At 33.2% G+C, this 27406-nt stretch overlaps 3 protein-coding genes across 11 annotated transcripts in view; all 3 read left to right on the top strand.

Annotated features, from left to right (window-relative positions):
* Positions 1–96: 96 nt before the first annotated feature.
* Positions 97–1426, top strand: LOC126914160 (uncharacterized). 2 transcript variants are annotated; one of them, XM_050717755.1, is made up of 2 exons: positions 97–232; positions 846–1426. In XM_050717755.1, the coding sequence occupies exons 1-2, from the start codon at positions 115–117 to the stop codon at positions 1337–1339; spliced, it is 612 nt and encodes a 203-aa protein (XP_050573712.1). In that variant the 5' UTR covers positions 97–114; the 3' UTR covers positions 1340–1426. The 2 variants fall into 2 exon arrangements, with proteins under 2 accessions (XP_050573712.1, XP_050573711.1); XM_050717754.1 differs by having other exon boundaries at positions 109–232; positions 301–1426.
* Positions 1427–2077: 651 nt separating this feature from the next.
* The window catches only part of LOC126914144 (uncharacterized), a 123132-nt gene continuing 97803 nt past the window's right edge, over positions 2078–27406 (top strand). For all 8 annotated transcript variants that reach the window (XR_007709586.1, XR_007709584.1, XR_007709585.1 and 5 more), the window contains exon 1: positions 2078–2665. Coding sequence is in view for 2 of the 8 variants with exons in the window: in XM_050717662.1 (XP_050573619.1) it covers positions 2621–2665 (45 nt within the window). In the remaining 6 variants the exon portion in view is untranslated. The remainder of the gene's footprint in view (positions 2666–27406) is intronic.
* LOC126914158 (uncharacterized) lies at positions 3330–25919 on the top strand. Its single transcript, XM_050717752.1, has 5 exons — positions 3330–4581; positions 5624–5776; positions 6577–6754; positions 7102–7239; positions 17957–25919. The coding sequence occupies exons 1-5, from the start codon at positions 4386–4388 to the stop codon at positions 18114–18116; spliced, it is 825 nt and encodes a 274-aa protein (XP_050573709.1). The 5' UTR covers positions 3330–4385; the 3' UTR covers positions 18117–25919.

Raw genomic sequence — 27406 nt, 5'->3', positions numbered from 1 at the left:
TGTTTTCTTTTACACCTTTTATTGTGAAATTAAGCCAGAGACTTCACGGATTTCCTTTTATCGGCAACTAGTGGATTTTTAACATTATACTATCATTTCTCGGTAGATGTCGTGATGAGAGGTACAAATGATTGGCCAATGCGCATGATTAAACGAATTCTGCTTTTAGTATGTATGTATTGTATATATTGTACTATACATGTGCATATATACACTGACTCTGATACTAATTGTAAGTATTTACATCAGTTTCACAATGATAATATAAATTTAAAATATATCCTCCGGTTATCACCTTAGGCCGTTTCCTTTCTTTAAAGGAAGTATAGTAACTTCTATATAACTTCTATATAGTAAAACTATATTTCGGAACAATTAAACCGAAATATAAAGAAGATAAATGGGGGAAAAATTGTTATTACTATATAAATTATACACTTCGTGTGCTTATCTAAGTATGACATCACCTGTTCCAAGAAAATATTTTTCTCACTACATACATATATATACCTGATTAATAATGATATATGTGGCAAAACAAAACAAACTACGTTGATCCCAAATATAACACTAGGTTAGATAAGATAGATAAAATTAACAAGTCATATCGAAATATCATTACACATCTTAATATTATTGAATGTGAAATACGTATATTTCACAATATCCTATTATTATGACTGACAATAAAAGGAAAATAGCAGGCTGTACATGCATTCAACAAAAGTTGCACAGGCAACAACGGAGAGATCAATCCAAAAGAAAGAGACAAACATTCGTATATAATCCAGAGGAGGAAATGTGGCATGAACCGTATTTAAGGGACTTACGCAAAGAATTTTCAGATGTGTCTATATTGTGTGATTCGAAGATCGAATTGCCATGGAAGGATATCGCTTTACCAGCAGCCGGCATGAAAATTCGTCAAGAAGTTTCGTTAACTCCTTTGAACGATCGTAATGGACAAATGGATGACACAGATGTTGACAAAGAACCAGTGGAAAAAGAATCTCTGGGAACTATGCTTTTACCATGGAAAGATTTGATTATTACGGAAACCTTACCATCAAAACAAGACAGCCCCGATAGTTGCGATTCTACACTAGAAATTCCATGGAGTGATCTTGTACTCGAGAAGCCAATGGATATACAGCCAGTGCAGGAAGAAGCTTGCATTACTGACGATGTCGAGATTCCATGGAATGACATTTTAATACCGCGAAATATAGTGATCGAATCACAAAAGAAGAAACATCCATCTTCGAAGTATCCACCTCGCTCATTAGTAGGAGCGAAGGGTATTAAATGCTGTTGTGTCAGTGTTGGATGCAAATTGTAGAATGAACTTTACAACGAGTTGTAAATAATTTATAAATTTCTGATAAAAGACTGAAATATAAACTTTTATTAGATTATATTTTTTAAATACTTTGGTTTTATTTATTTTTAATGTTCCATATTATCTTTAAAAATACATAAAATTTGTAGAATTTTGGTAGAAGTTTTTATATTATGAAAAATTTATTTAGTTTCAAGAAGTAAAATGAAATTATTTCATATTATAAATCCTAAAAATCCTAAAAATTAATATACATACATGTAAATCAAAAACTCGGAGATTAACTTCTAGGAATTATACCATATTTAGAAATTTATATATGTACAATATATTTATATACGTATACGTATAAAAAGTATATATCAGATTGCGCAAGTCCTTACAACTACAAGGTCGTTCGGAATCTTTCTCATTAGGTTTATTTTTAACTGATCGAAGACGTTTAACACGTGGTTTATATTACGATACGGAAATACATATAATGTATTGATACAGAATAAAAATAATATTTTTATCATATATGTGTACATTTTTTCTTGCTTTGTTTGTACATGTTGATAAATACAAAATAGCATACACATAAAGACCGTTAACAAAGGTAAAAAAATTTGTCGTCATTTACATTACCGACGGAAGTCAAATTGCGATTCAAATACATACATTGCCTGATGGCGCTAGTGTAACGAAACGTTGGGTAGCCATGATTATTATTTGCTTGATGTTCGTGATTGGCGGCAGTCGGCACTTGCCAGTGGACGCGAACAGTGGTTTGTTCGTATTGTAGTTAAGTCGACAGCTGCACATGAAAATGGCGTAGTAAGGTGGTATAATGCCGTAATTCTGATCGCATAAATGTACCGCGAGAAGTTTTGAACAGCGAACAGGGATTTAGCACTTGACTTTTCAAGCATCTGTAACGATACCGTCCAGTCGAGAGCATTGTGATTAATTTGATAGCTCCGCTTATTCTAATAGCAGCGTGAAATGTGTATTGTGTGTTGGTGACTTGTACTGTGATTTGACAACGCATGTGTTGGAGTTCCTCGTAACGTTTTGAAGTTCGCATGGAAGTGTACAGGCTCGATTAAGCTAACGTGATTATTAGATCTTCATGAAGGAAACACAAAAATGGCACTTATACTTGAGAGAAATCGTGAATTTTTCCTCGTGACAGCTTGACGACCTCGACTCCAGACGAGTTCAAGATGGCGCCACCGGCATTTTGACACTTGCACAAGATTCGTCAGCTGGATTTTACAACCGTTCCGAGCTTCGATTATTATGAGCAGAGAATTTTACGTTCCTTGTACACCTTACACTTATCAGGTAAGTGAATTATCGCTTGTCATTTTTTGTGGTAATCGCACGGTGACACAATGTGTCCGGTAACCACTGCTTCCTGCATCGCCATGTCCTCCCAATCGAGTATGTATGTACTCCAAATTGTTAATTTCTTTCGATAACCTGTAAGCATTTGTTTTTCATTTTTCATACATAATATTCTGTAGTGAAAAATTTATCTACCGTAGACGTTTTGGAAATGAATGCGTTCGATACAATTCGACCGAAATTATACCTTGTTCCTGATATAGATAATAGTGATAGTTATTTCTTGGCAATGTCGTATAGGCTCGTTTGATACAAACTGTCATAATCACGTGAAATTTAGGCGAAACAGTGCATAATAAGATATCGCTCGTGTATAATATACGTAACTCGATGTACCACGACTTCTTTTCTTTTGGTTAGCTTCGTTTGAAAGTACATACATCAAATAATGTCTTGTAACGTAACAATTCACCGATTGCTATTTAAATGTTGAAGTTGTAATAAGAGCGAAGGAAAACAACGAAGGTGATGTTAACGAAAAAGTGACGGTCGATAAAAACCGACGGGTAATGTCAAATCGCACGATGTGAAAATTGACAAGTAACAAGGTCTACGCCTAGTTTTCGTGTACCTTTTCGTGGATTTTTTGACTTTCACTATGAGTGATGGGCCTTCATCGGAAAATGTGGCGGAAAATAACGCCTCCATGGCGAACAACGGGGGGGAATTACACTCACAGGGTTCCATTGACAAACGTATTAAAGATATGAGTCTGTCAATCGTGAGTAACATAACCAAGAAGGTGAGTGAGATCTTAAACTTGGATGTTTGACACTCAGAAAATTCCATGTTTACTTTTAATAAATTTGATATTCTTACAAATGAATAATTCTCCTTTTTGCGAATGTAATTTCATCTTGTTTGCATTAGTCGTAATCTTTTATGAATTTATTATAATATCGTTTGTAGTTCGGTTACTTAAGTACAAAGCGGTGCTATTATTTATCTTTAAGAAAATTCCCAATTTATATATGTTTTACTTTTGTATTATTTTATTTTATTATAGATGTACGACATCTTTAAATTATTTTATTAATTATACGTATGTACATGATTTTCTTAATTTGCTGCTTTATATTTCTTATACTGCATTGTGAATGTTTTTAAAAAGAAATTTAATGTAATCGGTCCGGAATAATTTATTTACAAATTCGAATATCGTTTAGATTAACTAACAAAGAAAGTATTATTTATTGAAGTTATTAGTCTTATTCATTTTTATCATTAAATAATTCAAGTAGTATCTAACGCCACATCGAAAAATGTATTTAATAATTTTATTTTAATATTAACGTTATTACTTGGTTAGATTTATGAAATCTCTATAAAATGATTTTTATATTTTTTAATATTTAACTAAAAATGCATAAAGTACCATTTTATTTAAAAATCGAAAAAGGAAATATGCAAGATTCTATTAGAAAGAAAAATATCCATATAAGTTATATTAATATATAAAGCAGCAAATGTAGAAATATCATCTGTATCGAAATGTTAAATCGGTAATCACTAACATTCGCATAACAAAAAAATTGCGAATGAACTGTTCTGTAGCATGCACTTGTTAATTTGGTTTAATTTAATTTCTCGTTCCGGCCTGTATAAGTTTCGTGCAAAGAAAATGTTTTTGAGCATTTATATTTATTTAACAATTTGAATGTCTCACGTGCCGCGACATTTCGTCTTGCTTCTCAACGAAACCTCGTTTAGCGATCATAACGAACAGATCAGATTGAAGCTACCGAATGCCGCTTCCTACCTGAAACGTTTGATGAGATTGAAGAATGGAGGAAAACTCGAATCCGAGAGGGAAATGATCGATGGCGCTTCTGAAGTATCTGAAATCACGGAAAGTATGTTAACTCACGTGATGCTAAAAGTCTCGAGTGGTAAATTATTATTATATTTGGTCATTAACCTAAGTATATTCCATAAAAGAATTTATCTTCCATGGATGACAAAGCTTTCGTTTCTCTTCTTCGTAAAACATTTAATCTTCAGTTTAAACTAACAATCAAATAGAAAATTTCATTATCGTTCAATTATGATAAGTTAAATGTTGTCTTCTCGCAGGCGGCTTGTTTTTATATTTCTTAAAATATAAAACTTATGTTTTCTTTTCTAGACTTTAATACCCTTTGCATAGAACCTATGTTTACATAAGTAGGTAGAAAGTTTTAGTTAAACTCTTTCTTCTTATGCGTGTGAAGACAACGAAGATTTTGTGGCAAATGTCCTCAACTAGTTTCTTTATTTTTATTTTTACATCATTTAAACGCCATATTAAAATTGCATAGGATCTTATCTTTGATATCTATCTTCAGGTAAATCGAACCGTTCCCGGATTATCATTAGGAGTTGCTTTATTTGTTATAGATATGTCGGGAACTTTTCCCATAAGAAATATTTTATTCGTCATATAAATAGGTACTCTATTACAGTATCAAAAATACATTAAAGGCGATACTGCCACAATTTTTTAAATTTTTACCATAAAATAATTCATTCGGAATTATTATTCGCGTTAATTTATAAGGAACACCCAGTGTACATTTTTAATAAACACGATTTAACAATATCAAAATAATATGCCTATAGTAACAAACTAATACTATTGAAATTAATCACTAAATAGTGTGCGTTAATAAAGCAACGACTATTATTCAATTTCTCTTTCTTCACATTCCATAGTCATTCAATTTATCAATGATAATTGAGTGTTCCAAATATAAACGTGTACTTTCACGATCTTTGCTGCTCAGCGTCATTTCAAAATTGAAAATTTCTATCTGCCAGTTCATTTATTTGAAAGTCTACCGATATAAAATCAAATATTGATAGTTCTCGTGTTTATATCTGCCTGTATAAAACTGTTGACGAGCTGCAATTTGTTAGTGTCGATCAATGAACAGGATATACCGGCAGACAGGGATTCGGTCGACTGGTCGGAGAGTCATGTGGTCGAAACAAGGTGGTACGAAACTCCCAGTGACCCTTCGAATCCTGAAGGACCTTCCACTTCCACCGTGCACACAGACGACAATACAAGTATTTTTAATCGTTGATTACGATGGTAGAGTAGGGTTGACCCCCTCATGCGGGCTTATTGATTCTCCTATAGAGATTTTTGTGTTTAATGATTCATACATTAGCTCCCTTATGCCTTTTATTCCTTTATTTATTCTTTTGTTATTCCACTTTTATTAGATTTCTACGAAAATATATCGTAGATATTTTCTATATTCGAGAACAAAGTAACCATAATGAATTTATTGAAAGATCGTTGATGTATCGATTTATTTTCAATGAAACGTTGTCGGAAGAATTCATCGTCAAGTTACATTGTTTGATATTTATTCTGTATATCCTATAACACGTAGATATTATAGAATTTATTGGATAAATTCCGGTTGAATTCATAAAATTACAAGATATACTGAATGGTCTGTCCCATAAATCTATCTATATAAAATATATAAAATTATAACACACATTTTTACGTACATTGCACGTAAATACAATTTTAATCGCGATTCGCGTTTATTCAACAAATTGTTGCCATTCTTCATTTTTTAAGTAAAACAAAAATTAACACGGCATACATAAACCCATTAATCGATACATATATGTCTTCTTCCTTCAATATTCGTTTGTCTCATAATTTTTTTACGTTTAGAGATCGGGGCCATCGTTGCCACTTAAATGAATTTCTATCGGTAAGAACGTTTCTCCCAGGTTTCCTTCTTTTCTCATTCTCTTTCCATCACGGCTTATGCGACTCGGAAATCGAGCACGATATAAAGTTCATCGATTCGTGCGTCATGAAATTCAGTCGGGCTTCCTTGCAGGCGAATATCCGGCGATCGCTACAGTAGCACAAACTCAACCTGTTCAAACGATTTCAAATTCTGTGACCACCACCGAAGCGATGACTACAAATGGAATTTTTGTGAGTGTACTGAACCGCGACGCTGCCGCGGCGAGGAACATTTTGCAGTTTAGGGAAGCCTTGTCTTCGCAGATCGGGTAAATTCGATAATTATTAATCAACGATAAAACTGCGACCAAACTTTAATATCCTATATGTTTTTCACAAAACCATCCGAAAAAGAATAGCGTTTTTATTAACAATAATTAGTCAGAGAAATGTTCCCTCTCGCGGACTGAGAAAAATTCTGTCCTGAAATGTTCAATTCTCGAACAGTTCAATTCGACTAAAAGGGGTTTTGAACAGTGTACTTATGATTCGTTTTTTATTTCAAAGAAAAGTAGTTCACGTTTTCGAATATTCTCCGAATTGCCATAAAGTTTGAGATGCCACTGAACCGTGTAAACATCGCATTCAGAAGGACTACAATATTTGTATTCTTTAGATCGCAAGCGGAAAGGCTTAGAGATCAAGAGACTCGAAGCGTTCCGTTGGTCTATATTCAAAGTGAAGATCGTCACGAGCTTTATCTGCAGAGCACCGTAAACGGTGAAAGTGGATTTAGTGGATCGAGTACGATCGGGTAAGCGTTTTGTGAACTCGAAAATTACAGTGTGATTTAAATGATAGTCCGAGTTCGATCGATTATTTAATCTGCGTCGTGAGGTTCGCGAACGCGAGCTTCCTTCGTTTCTTGAACCTATGCCATTAGCATTTCTGTCCTCGACACAAAATAATACCAACGTTTAATCGTTTTTTTATTATAAACAGATATTATAATCTGCAAGCAATAAAGACACAGTTCGCGTAATTAAATTGGCCGTGTTATCTTATCAGTGTCTTAATTGCTTTAGCCAGAAATTGTAATAAGAATCATACAATTATACAGTTGTAAACATTTTTATCCAAAATATTAATTTATACACTATTTTATAACTATTTATACACTATTTTTATAAAAAAAGATAGTATATATAACACTCCGTGTTGCAAGCAATTTGCAAAATGCTAGATTTGTTCTTTTATAGATTTCACATTTGTATCTGTACTGTTGAATAATGCTTTATTGTATATAAGCTATTATGTGTTTAAGATGATAATAATTACAAAGACGAAGCTATTTTGAAGGCGAATTAGTGGGATTAGAAATTGTTATTTTTATCTACTTTTCTCTTAAAGCTTCTAAGAAATTTCATTTTTCTTTGAAATATAATTACAGGTAGATTTTCTCGAAGTTAACGTTCCAACATCTCGGTACTCTGAAACTGCACGCGAAACGCATTAATTAGTTGCGGGTGCCGTTTCGAGGTTGTGTTGTAACTCGGTGACTCGTGTCGCGTTGCTTAACGTCGAATGGCCTCACGAATTTCCGATGCGCTCGAGACTACTTGATAGCGTGAGAGCGCGTTATAATCGAACGTGGTGTGTTGAAAATTAAGTGAATTATTTAGGTATTAACTTCGCTATATCCACTATATATATATGTGTATTTCTGTAGCATTATTTATTGACTATAGATATATGTATATATGTCGATGCAACAAATTCCATGTGTTTGAATGTTGGTGTATAATATATGCAGCTAATATATAGCTAAGAAGCATAATGGTATATGTCAGCTCACTGCCTAGTTTCCATAAAACAGCGTTCTACGTTTATTATCACAAAACGTTGATTATATTTCTTCAAGTCATAAAGATGTATGGTAGCAGAGAATAATTTAATTGATCATAAAACCAACGACACATTTTGAAGTTAAAATACGTAACTGTATTCAGGTTCACAAATTCTTGACCTGCGCTATTATGATTTTCAATCTACCATGAGTTCTATATAGTGACTGGTTCGATACCGAGGCAGTAAGCAATGAATAGGGTGACTCTGAAATCGTGGCGCACACGTGCAACACGCGAAAACGAATCGAGTGTTTTTCATATAAATCTATTTTTATTTAATTTCACATAAACATACAATAACATTTCAAGCCCCGAATCACTTCATCTAACTATCATTAATTATCGCTGATCATCAACAGCACATCTGGTCTGCGAAACGCGCGCGTCCCTTTAAAATTGATCCGAGCTCGTTACTCGATCTAATATTTGCGGTGAAACACGTTGCACGCGCAGTATTTTCTTGTTTTGCTTTGGTTTTCGCGTGCGCATGTTTCGTAGCGCACTCGCAAGCCGCAGGGCACGCCGAAGCGCAAGGATATCGAGTGTATAACTGCGCGGAGTGGCATGACTATCGAGTGGAAGATTGTGGCGCATCGTGCGGCTCTCCTCGGTAAACCTATTCGCGTGCTAACCGCGTTAAAAAATTGGTAACGGTATCGTTATTGTGGTCGGTTTGCATTCGTTGAACGTTGCCGATACCCTCGGTAGAACGCCGCATCGTCGGAAACAGTTTCAACCGGTAGATCGTCTTTACTCTTATTAACCGACCCGAACGACACAGACGAGTGAACTTTAAGAGGCGATTGTTGGCCTGTGACGCGAATTTTTTTCGCTTGAAATTGGTTAGCGGTGTATTTGGGATTAGAAAATAAAAGTTCGTAGAAAAGAATTGTGCAAGTAAAAGTTGATGTGTAGTGAAAATTATTTCCTTAATTTTTCACTGATTTTTGAACGCTGGGACAGCCAGTCGCTAGCGTGTACCTATAGTGGCTTACGAAAGTATTCCAACATCTATAGAAGGCTTTTGCGAATATATTACGTGTTTTATACGAAACACTTTGAAATTCGATTAGCGCTGTAACGAGACTTGATAATCATGATTGTATCGGTACAGTTGGAGAAAAATCTAAGAATGTACATAGAAACTACGAGATATTTAGTGCAAGTACCGCGTAGATCACAAAAGATGCTGTTTAAACACCATTGTATTAATAGGCTGTAATATTCAGTAGAAGCATTTTTAACATTTAATATATTCTTATGATATCTATTCTTGCTGTATCCTAATTTTTTATCGAACATATGTTCACAGTAAATATTCTGTAATTTCTATATTTAATTTCCGATTGATTTTAAGTGTTGCCAATATTTTCGTTACGCTACTACTGAAATTTCAAGATGTTTTATATAACACACAACAGGAACTCAATATTTTACAAACTTCTACATGGATTTTCAGTAATAAATAAAGACTACCACTTTGTGCTTGATTCTGGTCGTTTATCTTTATTGCTTCATTGTATTTTAACGACGTTGATATACGTGATTCATTCCTTCTTTTAAGTAATAATTCAGTCTAGAAATAATTTATATCTATATGCATTGAATCAACAAAAGAATAAGCTTATATTTTGTATTCTTAAAAGACCCATTATCCTACATTTCCTGGTATTTTCTCGATTTTCTTCAAATAACAGTGCACGGTTCCGTAAGTCAGATTAACCCTATTCGAGGTGCAATCCATTGTTAGTTCCAGTTATGCTTTCGTAGGTCCGATTAACATAATGTCATCAAATTCTGCGAACCACTCGGATCATTCTAACGGTGGCACACTTGCTATTTTCTTAAATTTTTAAGTCTGTCGTTCTAAAAAAAATGGGAGAAAAGGAACAGTTTACAATGCGTATGCTATTTACTCTGCTTTCGATCTCTATATTTCTTATCTAATCTTCATATAATTTAAAAGTAGAGCAGTTAAACGTGTAGCGTTTTGCACAAGTTCTAGCGCGTGTTGCAGTAAGAATATGTATTTTTTCAATAATTGAAGACTAATATAATTTGTACGTATTTCTCTAGCCGAGCCACTATCGGATCGGTTTAAACGAAAAAGATAATAAGGAAACAAAATTAATTTTTGAATATAGAGAAAAGATACATAGATTAAACAGTACTGTGGTAGAATGTCAATTATAATATATAGAAAGAACTGTGTTAGAGGATCAGCAGTTTATTCAAGAGATTTAACATACTATCAAGTATCAACCATAAATACCGGTTAAGTACTAATTGTAGATGTTACATGTCCATTTCGCGTTTAATTAAAACTGTACATTTCTAGTTATTTTGATCAATCTGTACAATCTATAAGGGACAAGTTGTCCAGACGTTTCTAGTTGAGGATAGAATAAAAGTAGGAGAAGTCCAAAGCACGTCTGGCGTATGAAAGGCAATGGAAAGGAAATCTAAGATCCTTGCACGAAGTGAAATGATTTGTCGAGGTGATTTCACGAAGGAAACATTGCATCTATTCTACCATCGTTACGCCGCGGCATGGAGCCGAGCCAATCGATTTTCATGTAGCGTACCATTTCTCCTTTGGTTTCCTGATTTACAATTTGACTGATCGAATCAACCGTGTAACGCGTAATGAAAATATGAAATTACAATTAATCTGCTTCCGAATGCAATAAGGAAGGAATTACGGGATCATTAGAAACTTGACATCCTGGATAGAGCATCGTTCGTTTCATACATTCGCTATTATTCTGCATTGCAACAAAATCTCAACTACGTATCATGTTTTATTTCTTCTATTTCTCCACTGCAAGACTGCTTCTTATATCGCAACATCTGTATGAGATTCATATTTTTACAATCAACCACGTCAGTTATATATATATGTATATTTGTCTATCTTACAATTTAAAATTAAATAAATTAAACTAAAATGAAATTACTATTAAAGTATCGAATAATAAGTATCGCGGATAAGTTTTCAAATACTTTCATGAGCATTTTCACAGGTACATGTATGCGCTTGAAGTAACGAAATACAACATAAAATGAAAGATACAAAACCCTTTCTTGTACTTAACGACAATCTCTATTTAATAACCAACTTTGTCGGTTGTTATTGTACGAATCGATACCCGATTTTGCATCTTTTGTTCGAATCATATTCGTACAGATCATTGGGCCGAATTCTTTCTTCTCACCGGTCGAAGGAGCAATTAACGGAGAGAATGATTCACGATGTATGCACGTGAACTCGTTCCCTCGTGTTTTCGATTTTGCAACACGCGAACCGATCGACAGTATAGACGAATTCAGTTTCTATCGAAACGTATTGGTTTTATTATATTCAGACAGTGAAGTGTAACTGAACGAGTTTTGCTAGTAACGCGAGGTGCCAGACTTTCACGAGTATGCGTTTTGCTCACTGGATCGTACGGAGATCCTATTTGATTACAGGCTGCGTTCGACCGAGCCGTGGTTACGTCTGATCGTGACTCATTCGTTTCGTACGCTTGTGTACACCAAGTACATTTGTATCTATCGGTCACCTCATTTGAGAAAGTCGTGTGGGGTAATGCACATTGAAATATTAATTTCATCTGTTATTTATAGAGTTCTTTGTCTCTAGCCACGGGGAAGAACGCGTATTGTGTGTTTCGTGAAACATTGTATGTGCACGAATGAGGGGGGAAATAAGAAGAATAGAAAAACAAGCGAAGAATATCAGCTTTGCTTTATTTTGTGTTATCTAGGACTTTACGATTTAATTTGTTAACACGAAAGCGGGACTGAATAAATCGAAGAAAATTAAATATGTAGTAGGAACAGCTGTCGAAATCGTATGACGTACAACTGTTTTTATAATGTACACTTGCGAAGATAAAGTAATCAGACAGATAACGTAGTGAGGCTAAACCGACCATTAAAACTAGGTCTATGCTACAATTCCTACTCGCGCGTAAATCTATAATTTTCGCGGTATCGTTGCTAAGGGGATTATTGATAATACTATCGTATAAAGCATTATGCAAAACTGGTTATATAATGGGTAAATGATATTTCCCTCTGGAAGAAAGTCGAGAACTCAGTACAAATTGTATATTTTGCAAAAAAATCATTCGAACTCCCCAAACTGTTCCACTGCAAATCTACGAACATTCCGATATAAAATAACATAATATTATGATATATAATAATTCCTACAAAATATTACGCGTTATTCATTTCGGTTATCTTCGCAGTTTTAGTGTCAAATAACCCCGAATAACAAAGTATCAAAGCTATCACGCTCCGCCAGTGATAGACGCATCCGTATATGAAAAATGCCGTATAAGGGCAACAAATGACAAAACGCTGACATTCTCCGGGCACCAGTCTCCCGATAAAGAACTTCACTTTCTCCGTGTAGGTACTGATTATGCAAGCAGAAATTCGAGCAACGGAGAAATTTCTCTCGTTTAAAACTGCGTGCTTGCGGTTACATGAGCCGAGTTCGCTTCTCCTTCCGACCACCTACTTCTCGTTACAGATTCTTCGACTCTAATGAAGGGGTAAATCGTGCTTTGCCGTTGGAATAACTTTGGCGATTTGTCAGGGAGGCAGGTGCATCCTGGCACGGAATATGGATTCGTTGGTCGGTCGATTGTGTGGTACGGTTATAGAGAACCAGGGTAGCTATATAGTCGTGTACGGGCGACTGTGGCGTGCCGATAAGCTTTGCAAAATTTTCGATTACGGAAGAACGAACGGCTAACCGCTGTCTCGTGATCCTGGCTCGCGTATTTTAGTTAAGAATTTCGCCGACTGCAACCAATGCGGAACTCGCGACCAGGAGTTCTGCGCCGAATCGTGATGGCAAGTATCTGGATGGAACTGTGGTTATAGCGAGATGATGAATTGGCAAGATACGCTGATGGTCTAGGAAGTCATTAAGCAGCAGGTTAACGCGTTCATTGGCGATCTGGTTTTCGTTAATGTCTGTGTTATTAGGTTGTAACACGTGAAAATGTAACCGATGTTGGGAACAGTTGATCGATGATTACCAGATTTTAGATGACTTAGAAAGGAGTGTTAATTCAATGTTCTGTTCTGTACTGTCTGTCTGCTTTTAAAATCTTCGTGGCTGTTCGTTGGTTTAGGCGAGCGGAAGATATGGGTGACTTTGATGAAATTTAGAATAATTATTCCGTGTGAATTTAAACTGTATCACGATGCGTGTGCGCAGTGAAAATATGTCGAGAAATGTTTTGGTTTTTGGAAAAGGTTCTATTCGTGAAAGAATCATTTAATGGGTTTTTCAAAAATTTAAATAGATTTATAAAACAAGAAGTAGGACGTTTGAAAAAGTTGAAAAAGTCCGGTAATCGTAAGGTGATTTGTGAAAAGCTTTTGTTGTTTCTTTTTATATCTAAAGAAAACAATGGCAGCAGCAACAGATTGCCAGGAAATGGGAAACATATATCAAGAAAACAAGCTTAATCGATTAATAGTTATGTTTTTATACTTCTGTGTGCCAACGTTATAAATCAGAGAAAATTAGCTCAATTACAATATGAAGTTCTATTAAATTCACTATATTTATAGCACCGACTCAGATTCAAGACATATACAGTGAACGTGTTACAAAATTGTGTTACTATCGACGAGGTTGAAGTTTATTAACGTGAAATGTTTGTCATTTGGTATTATTGAATTAATTATTGGTCATAAACCCTTGAGGCGATGAATCCGACTTTTTAAGATGAGATCGTTAAAGATTAATAGATGTAGTTAGACAAGTTCCGAATTGGTACACGAAATTAACATTCTCGAGTTGCGTGATTCGTTGCATCGCTACTGGAATTTTCTCGTCACATTATCACGTACGGTGTGTCTTACAAACTTTAATCGCGTGTTTCATAGTACGCCATGAAGCGTACACGTGTGTTTGATTTGTGATCAATCGTTAACTGAGAATAAAGGAGCGTTTTATTTCTAATTATGTCAAGTTTACGTAAGCTTCGAGAAATGGCTAATTATCAGTGCATCGATATTGCATTTACCGCAGGAAATTTTAGTCTATATTTATAGCCTGTACGTATAGATTAAAATTCTTGTTTATTGTAGACTTATAATTACATTTATGATTCGGTATAAATTAGCGTATTGTACTGCATAGAAGGATTTATTATTCAATTTATCGGATAATTAAAAAATGTATTCTTCATCAAGTGGACATTCTTTAGTCGATTAAGGGAGTGATGCTGTAATTTAATGCTACTATAATTTATACGTTGCAAATTGATAGGGGCTATATGTTACCACGATGAGTTATGTTCATTTTCTTTTTTTTAGAAATCAAGGTATATTATGTTAGCGTTGTCTATGGGAGATACTGCTGTGTAATTTTATATTACGTATGTATATGTAATAGATGTGAGGATCGTACGTTAATAACGAAGTGTAGCGTGCGATTCTTTTATTCATTCATTGATTAAATACATCTCATATTTTATATGAAGACGCGTATAAATATATGTTAATATATTTTCCAATCTCGGGAGGGGTTATCAGCAAAACGGTTGATTTACCCTTTCATCATTTATTTAGGATTTTTTTTTATCTGTTTCATGATATACAAGTAATTCGTACAAACGTTTCGACATTTAGAAATATCCAAGAACGGCTTACAAATGGAATAAAACTTATTCGCAATTCTATGATCAGTTTCCGAGACGAAAGTAACATTCTACTTTAGAATTCTAAATATGTAGTTGTACGGTCATCGTGGAAACGAGGAGGTTAATCTCATGCATTCTCGGAAGTTCTAGGTACGATTAGCCAGAAATTCCAGCATTCTTTTGTAGCGGAGATTTTTGAAATTCAAAAGTTACATTTCGAAAGGAGAAAAATTCTAAATGTCTATGAATTTTTATTTATACGGTAACTTTCTTGGCTTCTTCCATTTCATATCGGTGAAAATAAAATTAAATGAAAATTCGCATACGACATAGCGGCATCAGTGGAATACGAAGGTTTAACAATTTATGCCTTCGACACTAATCGATTCGCTATTCCAAGATATTACCTTGTTTTTTAATCACTACGTTACATATTACGTACATATTTTAATTAGATTAATAGAATGTTGCTAAGTAAGCAAGTACGTGGTCATTGAAAAATTCGATTTTACTAAAAACAGAAATTTCCTTTAATTAATTCACATCATTGAATTCTATCAAATTCACATCGTATTTACGAAAAAGGAATATCCAGAATTCGTTCGATATTTTTTCGTTACTATTTTTCTGTTCATCTAAATCCCATAATTCTATGAAATCGTAAAAATTCGAGTATTTTACACAATGAGTCGCGAGTTGATTCCAGATGTGTCGCGTTAAATATTAAAATACGAGGGTAGTTTACACGTTTGTCAGTAATTCGATTCTCATCGGATCACATGAGAATTACTATGCTACTTTTCTCTTATATCGAATTATATCAATTTAATACTGCTTCTTAATGAACTCTCGAAAGCAATTACACTTCGTGCGATCTTTTAGCGAGTTTCAAAAAATTATCTTTCTCGAAAATATGACTCTCGATTCATAAAACTTCGAGAACGCGGTCTGCCTCGAGTCGATACAGAATTGTACGAATCGTATAAGGTGTGAACTTAGTCTTAGTCACGTTCACGTTCACTTTTTTGACACGTCTTTTTTTCGGGCCTATTAAACAGCTTCTATTCCGATTTTCTTAATATGTACGTGCTATAAGGTGGTGTAGGTGAGCACACGATACGTCGATGATTAGGTGGGTGGACGTGCGTGCATGCGCATCGAGGGGTTTTTTAGTGAGAACCCACGTTGTTCGTTCGTTTCATAGTTCGTAGGCGTTCATCCGACTCTGTTTTCCGTGGTGTGCGAAGATGTTCGTATGTGACGCGCGTCACGCACGGTTTTACTTATCGCTTTGGAAAGTAAAAGTGCTCGTCCTACGGGTCTTTCACGTATCCGCACGCAACGCACCGCGTCGTAAAGTCCAGACAAAACCACGACGACCGTCTTTCCTTCCGGCCAGTCTGTTCAATCGTCGTCCACGAACGCTAATCTCGCTTATGGAAATGCCCACGCTATCGTATTACGCGATGACGAACGTTTCTCGCTGTGGAATATCGTCGTCGTAATTAATTCGTTAGTAAATCCCACGTTTCAGGCGCTTTGCGTTGGAAGATCCTTTTCATAGCTTTCAGAGATTTCCTATTTGGTTTATAGATGCTGGCCACAGATGCTGCAGAATTAAGTAGGATAAAACCAGCGTTTCTGAGTAATTTAACGGAATTACCGATTTAAGAAGCCTGTAAGACGTGGCGTGTATAGAGACCATTAAAATATAACAGTCTAATGCTTCTTATGAAAATATATTTTTACGAGAAATAGCTTATAATAAAGTTTAGAATAAAATGGGTTTATACAAAGTTTATGATGAAAACGAATAGAAAATGTTTAAATTAGCGTAGCTTTCAAAATCGGTAATTTCGATGAGAAATGTAATTTTCTATCTTCTTGCCGAGATACTTTGCGAATAATTTTATCTGACAAAGTTCTATAATACATGAAAACTGAGAAATTTTTAAAGAATGACAGAGCTGCAAGGATGGACAATTTAATTACATTGGAACATGTAATTTTGTCATTTGAAAGTTAAAAGTAGGAATAATAAATATTAAATTATTTGTAATAATTAAATAAATATCGGTTATTGATTTTTCTTTATTTTTGAATTTATCGATTTTTCTATCAAAGCGTAAAACAGTAATGAAATAATGTGAGCGCAAATTTTCTAATATTTATGGCAATATGAGCGACAAATAAACCGTAAAACATGCTTTATTGTTAGATATGCACGTACGATAAAACCGATACAGGAAAAGATACATAGACACCTATGCGTAACCTCTCTATATCCTCCATTGCAGTCATGCGAAATTTATTGTACGATTTATAAGGTTAACTATAAATTTCGCGTATGCGATAGCTTCGGGACATTTCTGCTTTCCGTTCCATTGAAATTCTTGGAGGATATAGCTTCACGTTTCTCCCATTATTCATTAAACGGGACATTTCTCAGCTGAGAAATTCAAATTGGCTAACATTCAAGTTTTCAACGTGTATTCGTAATTAATCATTCTATACATTGAACAGTTCATATCGATTTCCTCATAAAATGAAATACGATTATAATATCTGTTTATCTATTGTTGAAGTTCATACGAATTTCAAACAACTTGTACACTATGCTATAAAAATTGGAGTTGTAGTTAAATTGCAAAGGCTACAGCAAGAAGACAAACGAGTAAACATAAATATCAGTGAAAATTTTTTCAGTAAACGAACCGTGCAAAATGGTGGCGTGTAATAAAAGAAATCTGAATTTATATTATAGAATTTCTTAACGAGTTAAATATGTGCTTCTATGTTCTTCTATATTTTTAAATATTTTTATTAAAAGGAATGTCACATCTTTAAAATCTTTGGAAAATTTTTGGAATCTATCGTCTGAATAGAGTTTCCTCTTTCTTCTTTTACACTCGACGAGCAATAGTAATAATACATTTTTATCGAATCTTAGGAGTGAAATTAGCAGCATGTCGGGAAACGATCATCTGGAAGTACGTAATCAAAGAATAGGACAGGACGTAACGCCGCAGTTTTTCAGCGGCATGTTAAGTGTAGACAAGGTAATACGCAAGCCAATTTGCCGCAACGATGATGAACCAACTATATACTGACATTTGCTGTTGAAACCGTAATTCTCAATTTGATAGACTTAATAAAGAAACGATCTTCTTCTTTTTTTTAAGTAAACGTGTTTTTATTATCTAATATATTTCTTAAAATTTCTTTCTTTTATTAATGATTTATGTTATGTACATCACATTCCTACAATATACTGATAACACGCAATGTATTAAAAAAGAATTATAGATTTTTTATATTGCTGGTTATCGAAATAACATATTTTCTATTATTCCTTCTATAATTGCGGGCAATAATTAAGTAAGCGAACATAAATATTTGAACGATTAATTTCCGAATATATAAATGTTCCACGGGATCAAATTATAGTTCTGAATATTGTAGCCGATAGAAAAATATCATTAGAAAGATTAAACGGTTTTAAGGTCATCTCTATTTCTCTATATACTACCTATACATTTCTCATTTTTAAAGTATGCTGTATTTGATAATAAACTGCATTATTCGATAATATTATTATGTAAGTAGTAAAGAATGGCAGACAAAGTTTTATCCCAAATAAACCAGTAACATTGAATCGGTTAACCGAACCAGTATTTTTGTGTAAAGATGTAATTTTTCTGTTTAGTCTGGATGGATTTGCTCATTTTCTGCGCGAATCCTTCCTGTTTATTGTTTCTCTTGTTCTTTGCACAAGTTATTTCCGCCGCTGAGACGTAAAATCTTGCGTGTAACTCATGTATGATCGCAGACATATATAAATTTTCCACGGTAATTGTGCTACTTGTAACGAACTTTTTATGAAGTTGAAGATACGTGGTGGCAAATGTAGCTAGATTTCACTTAAAGGTAATAAAGTAACAATTGTGTGTCTTTTCAAATAAATTAAGAGGTCAGAATAATCCCCGATAGTAATTGAATTAATAAATATAATAATCATAATAGTAAATTTTCTATACGATTTATTAATGTATTATATTTTTTGCATTTGTCAAAAAATGGAAAATAGTCAAACAGTAATTTATTGCCCAGCATGTTACATATTATTGATTTCAAAGACTAATAATATATATTTAAAGCAGAGTTATGTATGTATATCGAAGTTATTGCCTTGGTGTTATTTAAATAATAAATGATACAAGAGTGTTATTACGATATCGGACCATAATTTGTGACACAGGTTTGATCATTAGCTTTTTACCTTTTATGTTACATTCTACAGGAAGTCGCTGTTATACATTAAGGTGAAGATATCTGTGAATAATCGTAGAAAATGTACGCATATATATATATATGAAAATTTTAGTACAACAGATACATGTGATTAATGCTTGTACTCGTGACGTAAACTAGCTGCTAATGTTTTTATTCATTAATCTCTTTTTACAAACATAAATTCATCGATGTACGTTTCACTAATTCGCTTCATCAATTGATTTCGTCTTGTATAAATTGCGCAATTTTATCGACAAAAGAAGAATATTAGTTTTAACTTCTTCTAATATGTGACAATAACGTAACATCAAACAATGAGATTATAGAAGAGTTAAAAAAAGGTTCTTCCTTAACCTAATAATTTTCTAATTTAAGTAATTCTTTAAATTCTTTTCCGACGCTTATCTAAAAAGTAATACCAAACGAAGAAATTTTTGAAATATATTTTAACAGAATTTTCCAGGACTTCGTATTATGTATGCGTATTTGTTTTATTTCATAATCCTCTGTTCTGGTTAGTTGATAAAATATGTGTTGCAGTGCGGCTCTAATTATTGAACGTGTCGGCAGAATAGAATTTCGCACAAAAGAATGAGTTCGATAAGAGTTGTCTAGAGAACAGATTTAATGTAATCTGATACAAGTTATCAAATATTCTGCTGCCCACAATCGTATCTTTTGCGAACAATCTGAGGAATTTTACATCAAAGGAGCGAAAAAAGCACCGTGTCTTAATTTTCAGATTAAATTAAGGAACAGGCTACATTTTTTGTTTCCTGGAACGCATAATTTTGCAGCTGGTACTAATTGTACCCGTAGTTAGCGTTTATTAATTGCCACCATTTGTACGAGTTTACAATTTTAATTAATTCTCGCATGTAATTGTTAAACCTAATTGGAATTTTTTTAATTTATCACGAACATTTAGAACAGAGTTAGAGGATGTCTCTTAGCTACGATCTGCTCGAATATTTATTTCGTTGTCACAATCCAGAGAGAAATTTTTAATGCATCAGTATTTCAGTATCTCGATAGATCTGTTACATGTGAATACGTACATGAATGCATCTGTCGGACTTATCTAGTATGCATGTTTGTAATTAATTCGTAATGAATGGTATTCATGTATGAATAGTACAATCAGGAACTGAAAGAGGAAGTCACTGTGTATTCAGTAGCAGGAAGAGAGATGCGTTTCGTCGTTGCACGAGTCTAGAAAAGTAACAGTATGATTTCGTACGACATGAAACGTTAATATTTTGTATTTTTCTAGTCTAAAATAGTCTAGAATAATGATAGATATATTTTTAAGATATAGGTACATGTCCTTAATAAATGCAGCGATTTCCAAAACTGTCGCAACACCCCTTGGAATTGAACAACTTTTCTAAAATTAGACCAAACGACTTGGTCTGTTTTGAGAAGTTAGGGGAATTAGTTTGCTAAGGGACGTAGAACAACAATTTTCTAAAAATGGCAATTGGTCAGAGTCGTCAAGAAGAAAGTAATTGCATTTTTCAACTTTTTTATCCGAGCGTGTAATGAAAAATTAAATAACGCATTTAATGATAATGCGTTAATAATAACATCCCCCCCAAAAACAAATCGTTTGATCTAATTTTTAAAAAGTTAATCAATTTGAAAGGGTGTTGCAACAGTTTTGGAAGTCACTGTACATGCTATTGCACAAGAGCAATACGTTAGTACCGCTAAAATTTATAATTTTTGCATCGTAAAAAATTTCGTTATTAATATCGATTCAATTATGCAAGAGGATTCTGAAACGTGTAGAAATAATTGTAAATCGTGTAAAAGTTTCTACAAGTGTTCTAATATAACACTTTCGTGAGATACTGTATTTTAAGATCTCGGAAGTAAAAGAAGAAAACGCGTTTACCGTAATATTATTCTGTTATAAGAAGGAAAGATTGCCATTTAAAATACCTTTCTTCATTTCCTACTTGATTTTTATTGCAAATCGTGGTTTTTAAGCGCAGAATTTTCCTTGCATTTTCACACGGAATTGTGTGTTCGATCTCTCCTTAAAGCGCTTGTACTACCTAGCCACTGAAATACAAGGAAAATGTAATTAGTAACGCGCTCTTAATAGCGCATTGTCTGTTTAAGAAATCGCGAGTGGGAGGCATTCATCCCGCATAAATTACGCGAACAGCAGATTTTCTAATTTATGTTAATTTCATGGTTATTCATACCATCTGAGTATTTCGAACGTTAGCCTATGTGCAAAAATTTACATACGGCAAGTTTACGTTCGCATTATTAATTTGTTTGATTCATCGAAGTGAAAAGTTGTATTACGAGTTAAAGGTTGAAATGTTTCAATGAAATTTAATCTTAGAAAATACTTACCAATTTTTTCCAATATTTAGTTTAATATAAAGAATGAAAGAAATATTGGTTTAATGCTGAGGAATATAAATGAAGGTTATTTATGATTAAAATAGAATTATGTATTATTATTATTACAGTTCGTTGCGTGAATTAATATTTTGTTATTTAATTTATGTAGTTATTTCAATTTAATTTAATTCTTACATGGGTAAACCAAATGCTGCTCTTTGTAAGTAAGTTTCAAGTTTAAATATTGAAAATTTTTGTATAAATTTCGATGTAAAGATATCAAGAGAGTGAAGAATAATTTTCGCTTGAAAGTAAAGAATACACGGTTGCCCATATTATGATAATATTGCCAATTAGGAAGAATATTGAATTGATCAATAAAGTATTATATTTCGTACTTGTTTTTTATTGCACTAATGATTATGGGATTTATTCTCAGCTTCTAAAATATATCTAGTTGTCTTCGATGTTATGATTTGTGTGCAAATGTATTAAAATGAAAATGTTTTACAATACGTGGGATATTTAATTTCAATAGCTTGTACAATTCGGTAGTCAATTATCGGCGAATAGAATAGGTGAGGCTTCGAAAGCCTTGCTCAGTTCGTTTAATGAGATTCTTATTAAATGAAAAAGATAATATATTAGGAGATTACTGTATCAAATGCTTTAATAATTAATGATAAAACACTCGATAAAAGCATCAGAAAATAAGGTATAATAAAATTTTATAACTTTTGAATATCGAAGTAACAATCAATTATATGAATAAACTTTTATAGACAGGATGCACAATACAATTCTTATTCGATTAATATCATATAGGAGCAATATGAGGTTAACGAGTAATTGAAGGTTAATTCGTTTTTAATGACCATATTTTTTTCGTTATTACGTCGAGCAGATTATCTTCTAGATTCATTATTCAACTTAATTTGCCTATAATTATTGAAAACAGTATATAACGTCGAAGAAAGGAGCAGCAAAAATGTAATTTTTATTAGAGAAAAATTTTAATGGGTCCAGCAGCATTTTCTGCGCACCGATGGCTAAGTATAAACGAACTTGGACCTTAGATTCTAAAAGCATTAGTCAAACTTGTCCTACTTTTAACGTGTTCTTATATGTCCTAGCACCGATATTAGAAAACGTATTACGCGATTATAGACCTTTGTTTATCCCTCATTATCTAGCCGAGGATAGTGATTGGTTCACAATTTAATTTTTTTTTTAACGAATCTTTTACATAATTCCTATTTCTGGACATACGTCCATTGTTGTCGTCTCTGATTCATCGTGCATTTCACATAGAATGTAAAAGTGCATCCTTATCGGTTTTTCGCGAACTGTTTATAACAGTGAGGTGGTTGCAATACATTTTTATGCTTTGATCTGTGATTAATGAGATCTTAGAAATATGATATAAATTATTTTCCTTTGGAACAAGGACGGTTCGTAAATTTCAATTTTACTTGCAATTAAAACGCTCGTTTTATTTATATACTTATTTTAATATATTACATTTTGTAGCGATCTTTGTACGGTAGTGCAATTTACAAGGATCCTTGTTTTCGAGCGCTCTGTATTTGTGAAATAGGAAGAGGACCTCAAATTAATTGAGAGATATTAAAGAATACTTAAGCTATTATTCACGAAGCTTAATTAAATGGAAGAAATGGTTCTTCCCAATGCAATAATACAATAATTAAAAGTGAACGCATATGTGTAATGTGAAATTCACAGCATCGATGAAATAAAGAGCATTGTGCAGCTATGAACTTATCAACTTCTATAATGTATGATATATATGATAGTATCATTACATAGTATTATTTATTGAAATTCTTATTTAGCGACGCTTCATTAACTCGCAAAATTAAAATTAACATTTTGCAATGGGATAGATTAAATATATGTTACAACTTTGCAAGTGTAGCATTGATCAGTATTTATATCAATATTTTATCAGAATTTCCTGTAAATGTAAATGTATGTTAAATTTTACATATATGTATATTATAGGGCATATATCTATATCACAATTGTTTGTTAACTATCGAATAATAATGTTTAGCAGACCTTTTTTAAACATGCAATTCGAATCGGACACGAGCTTTCTCTCACGTACGGTCACGCGATTTCAATTAAATGACACGAATGCAAGTACACGAGATTGCCAAATAGGAATGGAATTTAACGTAACTGGTGGAAACTTTTAATTAAAAAACCTTCGGATGGTTGTTGCAACGATCGCGTGGACTCAAAATTTTTTTGCTTTGCAAACAACTGGTGTAAAGTTTGTTCGAATTGGTTACGTATTCATGTGATCTGTTTATGAACTTTTCACAACTAGTATCAATACTTTCTATTGTTGCGATGTACTTGCTTGAAGGGAGTGAGCAGTCGTTGCTAATAAAAAGAACAAGTGTGGAAAAAATTAGTGATAATTATTACGTTAATAATAGTATTATGTAATAACACATAATAATAGTATATAATACATAACTATTATATTACGTATAATATAATACTATTATACGTATACTACTTATATATATATATTCTATTATACATAATATAATAATTATATATTATAAACTATGTATGATATAATATAATAATTATGGCTAATTTTCTCCATACTTGCTTCTTTTATTAATAACGAGCCTTCGCTATTTTGCAACGCTATTAATCGGATATTAATTGCTTCCATTTTTGTAATGTCTGACACAGATGTTTGTGAGAAAAAAAAATGTCCTTTCGCTCGAATGCACACGAATTATGAACGCAGTGTCTGCGTTCAAAATAGCATAGCGGCGAAGCGCGACGTAAAGATAAAATGGAATCGCGTAAACCGCTACATGATCGTTTAAAGTATTAAAGCCGCGAAGGGGACGTATTTGTTCGTATTAATGCCGAGTTATCATCGCGTCGCGTCGGTCTGATGTCGCATTCAAACTCGGACAACAACGTTCACCACGGCATGACAATACCCGCCTACATTCTACTTGTGCAAAGCTGGAAAGCATCCGCAACCTTGAGTTTCTACGTTCAATTTCCAACCCTCGCCTAACAGCTTCGAATCATCGTTTATTCACGATCTCTTTAAGGACACGCGCGTCGACCTTTCAATCGAGTTTCTTTCTGTTCGCGGCTTCGCTTTGAATCGACTTGAAAAATTTACCGCTGATTTACATTTCGCACGATCGTTCTTTATCTTCTTTCTTTTTATTCATGAGCCTGTTTGGATCACTGTTCCTCTCGTTAATAACTATTTGGGACGCACGTGTTTCTTTCCGGATATTGTGAATTCGTGCCGGATTGGGTTTCATTCTTAGTGGAGACGTATTAGCCAGGCTAATAAGTAATTTCTGCTCTTGTCGCGGTCCTTTTTTGTCCGGTTTCTTGATCAGCGAAGCGTTTCGAGGTGCTCAGTTACTCTTTAGCGTTGCGACACCTTTGCGATTCCTTGAAGTTTCTACGAAGTTTTTCGAGCAAAAATGTGTACTGTTCCTGATCGAGTATGTATCGCTTTTTTTCTTTTCTTTTTTCGTGAATGGACACAGACACGTTTTATGTTTTACAGTCGGATCATTTGATTTACATGAGCACAGTATCTTAAAGTTTTAATTATTCAGAGTAATTGTTGTATAAACGAGTCTAGTTGGTAGATATATCAAAGGTTGCGTTTCATTTCATTGCGATTTAATGAAGGAGAAAAGAAAGAGGAAATTACAAAAAAATATATCGGGCAGAAAAAGTTTGACGAAGTAACGTGACAGAAGAGATTAGGTTTTTGTGTTTCGATGAAATTTATTATTATCATGACGTTGCTTCTCTACATTATCTACGCCTAGCATGCGAATTTTTTAAAAGAGGATTTAATGGATAAATTATGGGGAGGTATGGGATGATCGAGCGGTTAGCCTGTCCTTCTGACACGATAAACATAGATTTTTATTTACGATAAGCCTGGATATTTTTGAAAGTATACAAAAGATTTTGTGGTTCTAACAAAGGAGCGTGCAATTTTGAGAGTGTAAACGAAAATATTTTGGAGCATTACCAAGTATTCGTAAATTGTGAGGGCAAAGAATTATTCCCTCTTATTTCTGAATATTTATAGCGTATTTATAATTGGAATTATTGTTGGGGATTTTTTAAGTTGAAATATTTTTTTAAAAATACCTTTTAAGTTGAAATATACATAAGAATAAGAATTAAAAGTATTTATAAGAATCTCTTTTATCGAAGTAGCGAAAACGTGTAGAAATTCTAGTTATATAATAATATTATAGAATAATATATAATAATAATAATAATAAAAAAGAATCAGATATTAATAATAATACGTCCGAGAAAACTTTCTACTCTAAAATCGACATTAAACTCCAATTAGAAACAAATAGTTTAAAAATAATTTGTTTAAATTAAATGTAACAGTTTCTTTTTCCTGATATCGAATAAAAATGATTGTATCGTAATAAGTTGGTAGAAAATTGAATAAACATTCCTCGCAACATTTTGCTCTAATTTTGAAATAAAAGATAATGATTCGTGATATAGAATTTACCATGTACCCTAACCTATCGCGATTTTGATCAATTTTCTAATTAGTACCTAGATTTAATGTTTAATTAAGAAGCATGATAATCGTAGATGCCATTTATTCGAGCTTTTCTCGTATTTTCCTAGGGGTATTGTTTCATAATTAATGCAAATGACTCATACGTATTTCTATTCTCTATGCCTTTCTTTAGCCCTATCTTATTACCATGAGGAGATAATGAAGACTATTTGTGAATCATCATTATTGATTGAAGGTGAGAATAAGGCTAGTTACCTTTCGAGCATTCAGATATAATTTTACCTATACGTTCTTTTCATTCACTTTACACGTAAAAGAATTTGAAATACACGAAAGTGCGGAAAGTATGAATTGATCACGATATCTGTATTTAGAAAATCGGGGATATTAATGGTTTTTTGCAAAATATTAGACTTGATAAAAAGTGTATATCGACTTATTATTCAAGTCAACATTGAAAGAAAAACAGATATTTTTAATATGCACTGAATTAACATTCAAATAATGCAATGCTTAAAGTATTTTCCTCTTCAATATTCTTGTAATATTGTGGCTATTTAATTCCTCCATTGACTTAAATATTTTTTCAAACGGTTTTATCTGTATTACCAATTTGTCCTTTCCCCATGAATTTAATGAACTTTTTTAAATATTTCCATCCACATTGTCTGTTTATTCTTTTCCTATGTATTCAAATACTTTCTTTGAAATATTCCTATCCATATAGACTATAATTTACTTCTTCTATATTATCGATTTATGCTTCTCTCATTAATTTAAATATTATTAATTAAAAATACTTCTCTCACCAACTGAAATATCGTTCCAATATTTCTGCTTATATTTATTCTTCGCCCACCAACCTAAATAGCTTTTAAAAATAGTTCTCTCTATCGCATTATCCATTTATCCTTTCCCTATTTATTATAAATATCCCTTTTATCCATTTTGCCTATCTATCCTTCACCCGTTACTCTAAAATCAGAAAAATTGTTCTCGGATAACGTTTATAGCTTTACACAATGCCACCAATTTACGAACTCGAACAAAGTGACATTAAACGGAGAGAGATACGGTGTACGTTACGTTGTCGCGTCCATTGTTCACGAAGGAAATGAGTCGCTGGCATTGAAAACTGTTCACGTGTTACATCGTGGC

Source organism: Bombus affinis, chromosome 3 (genome assembly GCF_024516045.1).
Source record: "Bombus affinis isolate iyBomAffi1 chromosome 3, iyBomAffi1.2, whole genome shotgun sequence".
Lineage (NCBI taxonomy): Eukaryota > Metazoa > Arthropoda > Insecta > Hymenoptera > Apidae > Bombus > Bombus affinis.
This window is presented reverse-complemented; position numbering and strand designations above follow the sequence as displayed.